This window comes from Cicer arietinum, chromosome 2 (genome assembly GCF_000331145.2).
Source record: "Cicer arietinum cultivar CDC Frontier isolate Library 1 chromosome 2, Cicar.CDCFrontier_v2.0, whole genome shotgun sequence".
Classification (NCBI taxonomy): domain Eukaryota; kingdom Viridiplantae; phylum Streptophyta; class Magnoliopsida; order Fabales; family Fabaceae; genus Cicer; species Cicer arietinum.
The window spans coordinates 9,727,959-9,739,154 of NC_021161.2; the positions used below are offsets into that span (position 1 = coordinate 9,727,959).

The 11,196-nt window shown below is 29.7% G+C and overlaps 1 protein-coding gene across 2 annotated transcripts; it reads left to right on the plus strand.

The window, feature by feature from the left end:
- The first annotated feature begins 3,265 nt into the window (after positions 1-3,265).
- On the plus strand, positions 3,266-6,139 carry LOC101511602 (F-box/kelch-repeat protein At1g26930-like). Of its 2 annotated transcripts, none has more exons than XM_004489969.4 (2): positions 3,266-3,421; positions 4,171-6,139. In XM_004489969.4, the coding sequence occupies exon 2, from the start codon at positions 4,206-4,208 to the stop codon at positions 5,649-5,651; it is 1,446 nt and encodes a 481-aa protein (XP_004490026.1). In that variant the 5' UTR covers positions 3,266-3,421; positions 4,171-4,205; the 3' UTR covers positions 5,652-6,139. The 2 variants fall into 2 exon arrangements, with proteins under 2 accessions (XP_004490026.1, XP_004490024.1); XM_004489967.3 differs by having other exon boundaries at positions 3,267-3,596.
- The last annotated feature ends 5,057 nt before the right edge of the window (positions 6,140-11,196 follow it).

The window sequence follows — 11,196 nt, forward strand, 5'->3', positions numbered from 1 at the left end:
GACTGAGCTTGCTGGAACTGGGACTGAGCTTGCTGGAACTGGGACTGAGCTTGCTGGAACTGGGACTGTGCAGGCTGGGACTGGGACTGAGCTTGCTGGGAATGGGACTGTTTGGGTTGGTTCATGGGTTTTTTTAGCTTCATTTTTTTGAGTCTTATTCTCCACATTATCCATAAATATGGGCTGGGATATTGGATGAATAAGATACAAATTCACTTTCCCATTAGCCTTGGCAAAATTTACCATTTCCATTGCCCCAATGTCATTTTCCAAAAACTTTTTCTCACCATACGCCTCATACCATATACTAACAACTTCAGGATACCTCATTTGTTTAATAATATCCAAAATCTCAAAGTAACTCCACATGTCAGCATCACATCTCCAATTAGAAACTTCACCTTCGTACACTTCCATTGTGTCATCCAAAAAATACCCTCCATGGTGAACATCAACGAAAAAGACATCCATTCTGCTTTTTTACATTGAAAACACATAAAAAAAACCCATTAATAGAAAACTATAATCAAATGGCAGGGACCACAAATCTGACCCCATAATCTTAGAAAAACAGGAAGGAATATGTATGTGTGGACCACAAACCCTTGACCCAAAATAATCAACACATGTAAGAATAAAATCATTCAAAATCAAACACATGCAACTAATAAATACCATAAGAACCCAACTAAACCCTAAACCTAAACCCTACCTAAACCCTAAAATAAATCAGATCATTAAACATCAGAATCCATAAACACATTACCTTTTCCTCTCAATGTGCGATTCAGGAAGCTTCACGAAGAAAACGCGAAGCCGATAGCATTTCACGGAACACGCACAGAGATGAGAAGAGGAAAACGCACAGAGATGAGAAGAGGAAAACGCACAGAGAAGAAAAGACGAAAATGAAAACAAGGAAATGAAAAGACGAAAATGGGAGGAGGGAAATCAGTGGAGATGAGTATACCAAACAAGAGATTTGTGAACGTTGACTGGAAAGAAAACGGATGAGGGAGTTTGTTAACGTTGCCCTAACGGAATCTCACTTACAGGGTATAATTGAAATTATTTTGAAAGATAAAATACTGAAATGGGAAAAAAAAAGTTAAAGGACCAAAACGTTACCTGGACTTAAGTTAAAGGACCAAAAATGTAATTTGGCCTAAATTTTATTACAATTTAGTCATCTTATTTTTACTGATTCACGAAATTAGTCTCTTTATTTTAAAATTTGATATTTTTTGTTCTTTCTTCTTATTTTTTAACTAAAAACAATGACGTGATATATTTTAAATAACGTGATATATAATACGACAATATAATTAACACTCATGAAATTTGAATAAAACGCAATAAAAATTTAGCTTTCAATTTTTTTTATATTTTTAATGTAATTAGTGATATATGAATAATTAATACATCTAGATGGTTATATATAATAGAGTTGTATATCACGTTATTAAAAATATGTTAAATTCACATTTTTTTAGTTCAAAAATCTGAAAATGAACCAAAACTATTGACTTTTAAAATAGAAATACAATTTTCGTGAATTGATAATAATAGAAGAACTAAAACTATAATTAAACTAAAAAAGTATAAAAATAATATATTAATTTTATTATCATAAAATCATAATCATAAACTATATTACATCTTATTATATAGTTTTTAAATTAACAATAGACATCTAACTATATAATATTGTGACAAATTATAATATGATAATAATATAAAAATATAAATTTGTTCTACACTAGTCGTCCGTGAAAAACCATATTAAAAAATAAAAGAGTGCAATAAGGAATTGAAATTGAGTTAGGAAGATATGGTACAATCTTCTTTTTTGACTTAAGTATGATTCATTTTATATAGTTTACACTATACAACCGTGTTTGGATTCGTAATGATAATAAATCATGATCAAAATTCTAAACATTATCATAAAGCTTTTCACTTTTTGAGAATTAAAAACCAATTTGTAAAGAAAAGAGAGAGAATTAAAAACCAATAAAAAAACATACATATTAATTCATCCAAAAATGAACCAGTCAATTCTCACAAATGTGGAGAGAGATTTAACGGTTGCCTTTACGTGAAGAACCAATAAAAACACGCCACGTCAAGACCGCCGCATCGCGTGCGTTTCCTCCTTGGTCACGAGAAATTGACTAGCCGATAATTTGGAATCAAAATCGAACGGCAGAGAGACGTATCAAAAACGAAACGGATTCCACTTTCTGTCTCCGTCCAAAACGTGGCTTAACAGGCATAACCGGTTACCGGTCACAAAACGGCGATCAATTTGTGGACCCCACTACAACTTCTAACACCGCATCCATGACCACCGTCCACCGCTACCATTCACCATCCTTTAAATATTGAGCACTTCCAAAAATTTAAAGCCAACATATTTTTTAAATAAAAACACACAGATATACTACCAAATAAGAATATAATAAAGATTTTATATAGAATTTTATTTTTAATATTTAATTTATATATATATCATTAATATAATTATCAATTAATTATAAATTAAAATATTTAACTTTATTAATATAAACTTTAAAGATTGTGATGCGCAATATAAATCTTTTATATTAAAACTCGTATGTTTTTGTAATTATTTTTTATATTAACAATAATCATGTATCTCATTTTAAAAGTATTAAATTGAAACTCAAACTATTTTGATGTTTTGATAGTTGTGACATCAAAAAAACTAAATACCAACTGTGAATTAATTTTTTTTAACATATGTGAAACATAAATATATTTTATGAGAAAATAGAAGATAGTAGTTATAATTTTGCAAGAATATTTAATAGATATTCCATCAAATGGTAATAATATCTTGAAATTGATTATATAGTATGGTAGAGTCGGGATTTCTCGTTGAAAGACAAAGTAAAATTTTACATTTTTAAAATATATTTACTAAATCTAAATTTTTATTTTATATAAAAAGTACTTTCTAAATAAATACTATATTATCAATTAATTATAATTATTAAATTTATAAAGATAATTAATTAATTTTAATATTTATCAGTTAAATAAAATTTTAAGACAAATAATTAATTATTTTAACTACTTTGAAAATCACTATTGTGATATATGTATAGCGTAAAACTCTTTAGATAGACTTTGTATTATAATTAATTTTAATAATAATAATCATAATAAAATTGCACCCAAAAATTTAATCATAATAAAAAATTAGGAAAAATGATTATTATTTAATGGCATTTTAAGATATGATTTAAGGGGGATAAGGGCATGAAGAGGATCCTCTCTTTTAGATTTTGCTCCAAAATTAGAACAACGAAAGCTTCCATCTGATTTGCAGAGAGTTTTTCTCAAAGACACAATCAAGGACACTGTTTAGAGAGAGAAAGAGAAAGTGATTCTTTCTGTGAGTAACATGCAATAGCTATAGATATAGTTATTCTTTATATATTATATACAAAAAATGAGAGAGAGAAAAAAAGAAAGAGTTGAAGATTGAAGTTCAATTTTTAGAATTGTTCATCAATTACCCTTTTTCTGTTTTTGATTTTTTTGGTTGGTTTTGGTTCCTATTCAACCCTGTAAGTATCTAGCATTGTTTCCTACTTTTTTATTCCTTCTATTTTTTTAATGTTTTTTTGTGTGAATTTTTCTGTTGTATAGATTGATGGAGATCTTGATTGATATATTTTTTATGAATCATGGGGGTGTGAAGAATAATGGGTTCTGTTCAAAATTTGATATTTTTTTGTCCCTGCATTGGAATGATGGATTCACTTCTGCATGTGTGTGTTCAATTGAAGTATCATTTTGTTTCTGTTGTTCTGTTTCATTGGATCTATCAATTTGTTTTTCTACCAGAAGAGACATTTTTTCTGATTTTCCTCCAATCACAGTTTCCATATTTGCTCATTCATGAGAGAAAAAAAAGTGATTTTTATGGATTTATTTGGTTAATTGGTTGAATTGAACAGATTAGGATCTGAAATCTGTGTCTTTTTCTTTTGTTGGCGATTCTGGGTTTTGATTATTGATTATATCAAGCTTGCTTTTGATGCTTTGATGATTGTTGTTTATTTTTATTTTATTCTTGCAAAGGAGAAGAAATAAAAAGGAATTTGTTGAATTGAATTTCATAAACTGTGTTTCAAACAGGCTTTTGATTTTGCTGTTGGATTGAAGGTTGAGACATGTTAGAGGGTCGTTCGTGTGTTGTTCCGAGGTTGTTTTGTAGCACTTGTGAAGGAGAGAACGATTGGTCTTACATGAAGTACATGTTGGATTTGGACATCAAAAATGGCAAGAGACCAATGGAAATTGATTCTGAGGATGAACAGCATCCTAAGAAATGTACCAAGATGTTGGATTCTTGTCACATAGTTGAATCAGTTCGGATTTCGTTACAACAGCCTAAGGATTCCATTGAAGCCTTGAATGTTTGTCAAGGAGTTCATGATGGTGGAGATTGGAATCACCAGCTTGATGGTGATTCAATGGAGTTTGGTGAGCATCAAAATGCTTCAAATTTATTGATTCGAAGCGATGAGCAGCAAGAGAATCATGCTGGTGATTCGTCGGATTCTGGCTCACTTTTACCTCGGATGAATCGAGACAGCTCGATTGCGTGTCTAAGCCGCTGTTCGAGGTCAGACTATGGTTCGCTTGCTTCATTGAATAGGAGTTTCCGGAACATAATTCAAAGCGGCGAGCTCTATACATGGAGGAGACTAAATGGTATTATGGAACATTGGGTTTATTTCTCATGTGCCCTTCTTGAATGGGAAGCGTACGATCCGATTCGCCAAAGGTGGATGCATTTGCCAAGGATGGCTTCTAATGAATGCTTCATGTGTTCTGATAAGGAATCATTAGCTGTAGGAACAGAACTTCTTGTGTTTGGAAGGGAGCTCCGATCTCATGTCATTTATCGATATAGTCTTTTGACCAACTCATGGACCTCAGGAATGAGAATGAATGCTCCGAGATGTTTGTTCGGCTCTGCCAGCCTCGGAGAGATTGCGATATTAGCAGGTGGCTGTGATTCAGAGGGACGTATCCTCGACTCTGCCGAACTATATAATTCAGAGACTCAAACATGGGAACTACTCCCGAGTATGAAAAAACCAAGGAAAATGTGTTCTGGGGTATTCATGGACGGAAAGTTTTATGTTATAGGCGGGATCGGCGGCCGCGATTCCAAGCTTCTAACATGCGGCGAGGAGTACAATTTACAAACTAGAACATGGACGGAAATTCCTAACATGTCACCCGGACGAAGCAGTAGGGGGTCTGAGATGCCTGCAACTGCCGAGGCACCACCTCTTGTTGCTGTTGTAAATAATGAATTATACGCCGCTGATTATGCTGACATGGAAGTTAAAAAGTATGACAAGGAAAGAAAGTTGTGGATTACAATTGGGAGACTTCCGGAACGCGCGGTGTCGATGAACGGTTGGGGACTTGCATTTAGGGCATGTGGAAATAGGCTTATTGTCATTGGTGGACCTAGGACTCACGGCGAGGGTTTCATTGAACTCAATTCCTGGGTGCCTAGTGAAGGACCTCCGCAATGGCGATTACTAGATCGAAAACGATCGGGTAACTTTGTCTATAATTGTGCTGTGATGGGTTGCTGAGATAACTTTGATTCATGCTAATTGGTACTTTCCTCCTTTCTCTCTTTCTATGATATTTTCCTTTCGAAGTTGGGGGATGAGATTAAGATATTAATCAAGATTAGCTGAAAGAATTTTCTTGAGGGAGAAGCTGAAAAAAATCTTATGTTAAAAATTTAATTTACCTTTTTTGCTCCATTGAAATATGTATCATCCCCCATTTTCATAGACAAGATTTTGGTATCATGTAGCAAAAGGAATAGGTTGAAATAATTGAAGGTTCCAACACAGGTTTAGTTTGTTTGTTTGTTTAAGCTTTTCTAAGAACATTACAACTAGAAATTTGATTTTTCCTGTTCATATATTTCTTCACTTGAAGGAATGAAATAATTTTCTCATAGTTGTTTTTTTATTATGTAATGATTCAATTTTCCATTGGAATTCATAGACTTTGTATCTTGAGCTCTCTCTTTGTCTGGAAAGTGGAATGTGACTATTTCATTTATTCATTTATTTTGCTTTTTATATGAAACAATTATATAGTGATTAATTAATTATTTGTTCTTTTGAGGAAAAATATCATCATTGAACTTATGGAGGATACATGAGTTTTTTCAATTGTGTGGTTAAGAGCTAAATGCTCAACAGTATAGACTATAGAGTAATAGTCTTTATTGTTAGACAGTGATGAAAAATTGAAATTGAAATTGAAACTGAAACATGTAAAATGTCCAAATATTATTAATTATACTATAGTTATTGGATATTTCTAATTGTAAGTACATGACAATGGTCCACAGCATAGTAAGAAAAAACTCAATTAGAACTGGCACAGAAGAGTTGCCTTAAATGTTAAGTTGGGTGGTTGAATCACAATTATAAGGACATAACAAAATGTCCTTAAACAACCATAGTCCTTGCATGACAACACATCTTGTATGTCGAAGAACAATAATTGGATGAAATATATGTGTGTATGTTATGTTTAACATTTAAACAAGAATGAATTATTGGTATGATGCATACATATCAAAGAGCATGAATAATGTATTTTCATAATTTTAGACTATGGTGCATAAAAGGTATCATGTTCAACGTGTATGGTTATTCAAATTATTTTAGTCACACATTTTGGGATATTTATAGTACTTACTCATTTGTTCCACAATATCTGAATGTTTGGATGGAATGTGGCTTTTGCAAAATGACGGTGATAATTGATTTTGTAACGGTGACACTCTGAATTTGTAAAAGCTCCCAAGTGAGTTTTTGCCAAAATCATAGTTATTTACTATTATTTTGTTAATCTCATCGTCAATTAAAACATTAAAACATGTACTATATTTGACTTCTGCCCAAGAAGTTCTTAGATGTATAAGGTCAATTCAACCATGTACTATATTTGACTTTTCCAAATTTTGGTAAAAGTTGAGTTGACATAGCAATTAAAAGATTTTGTTTATAGTTTATTTGAGCTTATTTTTTGCATAATTAAGAGAATATGTGAAAATAACTTATAAGTTATTTTAAATTTATTTCAATAATCATAACTTAAAAAAAACAGTTTGTAACTTGTATGATATCATCTTAACAACATTTCCTCTTTTATTTGTTATTATAGCAATAGTTTATAATATGTGGTTATATAATACTAATGTGCTCTTATTTAATATGCACTAAATTAAGCTTTATATCCAAACACAATCTAAGAGTTTCATCCAACTAGAGGTGTTGTGGGATATGATGTCACTACACATTACGGTTGCTAGATTTTCTCTCCTTGTAGTTTGCCTTTATGAATTATGATTCTTATTTTATTTTTTACTATTGTTCTATTGCTTGCTTTTTAGAATTCAAATCTGACTTATAGCTGTGTTCATATGTTTGTTTTTTTCCTCTTCATGGTTATAGAAATATTCAATGTCCATGATACGAATTAGTCAACAAAAGTTATAAAAATGAGAGTGAAGACTCATTCTGATAAAAAATAAATAAATTGGGATTCAATCATAACACTTAAATTTATAACTCAATAAAATTAGTTTTGACTTTAGATATAAATCTGGCATAGGTTCAGGAAGTGTAGTTCAAATGGCAAAAAATTATGGGAATTTAATATATGTAAATTTCACCGTTAGATTCTGTGACGAAAAAAAAAAAGTTACATGATATTTCATCTTCCAAATAAATTCCACTCATATATGGTTATTGATTTCCTTTAATATTGTCATTGGACTATGTAATTGGTGTCTAATGTGATATTATTATTAGGGAAAAATGATAATATAAGTGTTTAGTTTTTCGAATTAGATTCTTTAAAAGTGAGAATTTAGTAAAGTGAATGAATCAATGGTTGATGTTGATATTATAACTACCTATGATTAGTCATGTATGTACATATCATATCACTCATTCAGTTGATTATTAATAATTGATATTTATCACTTTTTTTTTTTTTTATAAAATAAGTTGTTCACTTTAGAGGAGTGAAATCTTTATTTTTCTTAAGGTAACATCAACACCAAATCTCAATTTAACAAAACATCATAAATTATAATTTATGAATTGTTCTATACATTTCTTTATGTTACAAGTGAAAAAGATGAATGTGTAAATAAACTTACAATATTCAAGTTAACAACATAAAACGACAATATCAAACATATGTTTTGCATTACACAATGATAAAAAATTGTAACGTCAATAAAATAATTAGGAGATCTAAATATCTATTACTTTTGAGATATATAATGTTGGTTTCAATAACTTCTTTATAAAATATTATGGGGTTTATGATGGATTTGATATATAAAATAAATTCTAAAGTTCAGACTTAGAAGTTTAGTAAAATTTTGAACAAACATAAGCGTTTCTTTTAGATGTGAGAATAGAGTTTAAAGTGGAGAAAAAATTGGGTTTTGTTTTAAAGATGAAATTAATATTTTATCTCAGATTCCGTTAAACAAGATCTTGTATCAAGTCCCATGGGGAAGATCTATAAAAATGGACATTCACACATTAGTTATTGGCTAGCTGTAAAATAATTAAAAAAAGTTGTCAAAAATAAAAATATAATTAATTTTTTTTACTCAATGTAACATAATTAAATGAAACAAAAAATTATTCTTAAATTTTATCTCAAATTTTTTAGTAATATTTATCATCTCATCTACATAAAAGAATAATACAAAAAATTTATATATTTTTCCACTTCAAATTAAGTCTTTACTTTGTGAGAGATAAAAATAGATCACACTTAAATATTAATAAAATCCACCATTGACAATCTCATTTGTTCCTTCTATAACGATCTCCTAATATATATAGTACCTATTATATATATTTAAAATAGACTTTATTTACATATACAAACATTTTTCACCTCTGTCAAAAGCTGACGTATACGTCTTCATAGAGAGTTTCTCTACTCTACTCAGTTTTTAAATAGTTTTTCCACAAATTCTATACATCATCTACTATCTTATACTATATCTCCTATTTAAATATTATTTCATAACGTCTACTCAAAGTTTTTTAAATTAATCTCACATTATTATTTCATAATGTTTGTCCAACATCTTTCACACTAATTCCACATTACTACTCAATTCAGTACGTTTTTTTTTTTTTTTTCTGCATTAACCAACTTCACATTTTTGTCTCTGTATGTCATCTAGTTATACATCTTTTTTGTCTAGATTAATCAATTCACATTTTCGCTTCTATTTGATTTAAAACGTCATATTGATTTTTTTAAAATCTACTTAAATTAAATAAATTAAAATATATCCACGCAACGCGATGTTTATTATGTAGTTTAGATAAACTGTTCGAGACGGAATATATGATTCTATTACCGCACTATTGTCATGAGACTTTCTCTCTCATCCTCGCTTAGAAAAATTCATTGGTCGTAAGAGTCTGAAGTAGGACAATCCCCGCAACAATCCTCGCTCATGAATGCAAATTGACATTCCTAGTCAAATAAGTTCTCATGACCTCTATGGTAAGCCTGCGTCTTTTGCTAAGTCAGGTTTGCTCGACACCAAATATAAACGGACTTTGGAAATTCTTGTTAGGCCCATAGAACTTTTGCGGACCATCACTTAACACCAAGGGTCCTCGGGGTGGCGTCTTTGTAATGGGTCATTTCCAAAGTAACCTTGATAATAATTAATAAACAAAATACCTCTCACGGTCCTTTAATTTAATATTAAGTAATAATTCATTTATTTATATGTTTCTTTTTTTAATTTGACTCTTTATTAAATTTCAAGTAATTATTTTATAATTTATCTCTTAAAAATCCCAAAATTTCATAAAAACTCCAAAATTTCATATATTAATCAAATTCATAACTCAAATATTAAAATAAACTAATATTTTCATCTTTAGCAACAACATCAAATTTATCAAATAAAGAATTCACACTTTAAGATTTGATCATCAAATCACCGAGACAATTTTTTTTCTTCTTCTTTTTATCATTCTCCTAATCAAATGCTAACCTAAATCTTAAAATATGAGTTCTTTATTTGATGTTGTTGTTGAAGATGAAAATATGAGTTTATTTTGAATATTTGAGTTATGAAGTTGATTAAAAAAATATGGATTTTTTTGAAGATGATAACTAATTTTCTAGGTTTATGTAAAAAATGATAATATTATTGACGTTTTAAGACATAAATGATCAAATCATTGTTGAAAGTTAAATAAATGATCAAATTAAAAAAAGATAAAAGATCGAATTGTTACCAAAAATTAAGTTAAAGGACCGCATAAAGATATTTTGCATAACTAATATTAAAAACTAAATATTTTATAAAAAAAATATTTAAAAGGCAACGTCATTCCTCAATACAAGTTCTTTAAGTAGTCGTAAGTATTCATAATTGAAATTCTTGTTTACCAAATTTGGTTTCTCACCTCAATATTCAAAGTAATTGTAATGCTAAACTTAAGAAATGTATATGTAGTAATGATTTTTTTAAAGGCAACGCCATTCCATGAGGCAAGTTCTTTTAAGTACTTGCAAGCGATCATAATTGATATTCTTGGTAAAGAAATTTTGTCTCTCAACTCGCTATTGAAAGTAATTGTAGTATTATTTAGCACAAGTGAAGTGTTTTTCCTATTTAGCAATAAGCTAAATAGGTACCTATGCTCTAGAGTCACAAAAATGAGTGCTTTATTTGAAAGAGGTGCCATATCAAGCACCACATTTCTCTTACTTTTTTTATGGGTCCTACTTATGAAATGTATTTGAAATAAATGAGTATAGTTAAAGTGTAATGATATAGATGTATTGAATGTCCTAGACTATATAAGAAAGATGTATTTAAATTGTGTTGACCGTTTTAATTTTTTTTTAATAAATTAGTTATTTATCAAAAGTTTATCTTCTTTATTTTAATGAGATGAGGGGAGTATCTATCAAAATTTGGACCACATACGTCCATTTTATTTAACTCATTTTTGTTTAAATTATGAGACAAATGGGGTGCTTGTCCAGACAAAAGGTAAGAATAAGACATAAAGAACTAAAAAGAGAAAGTAAAGAGATAAG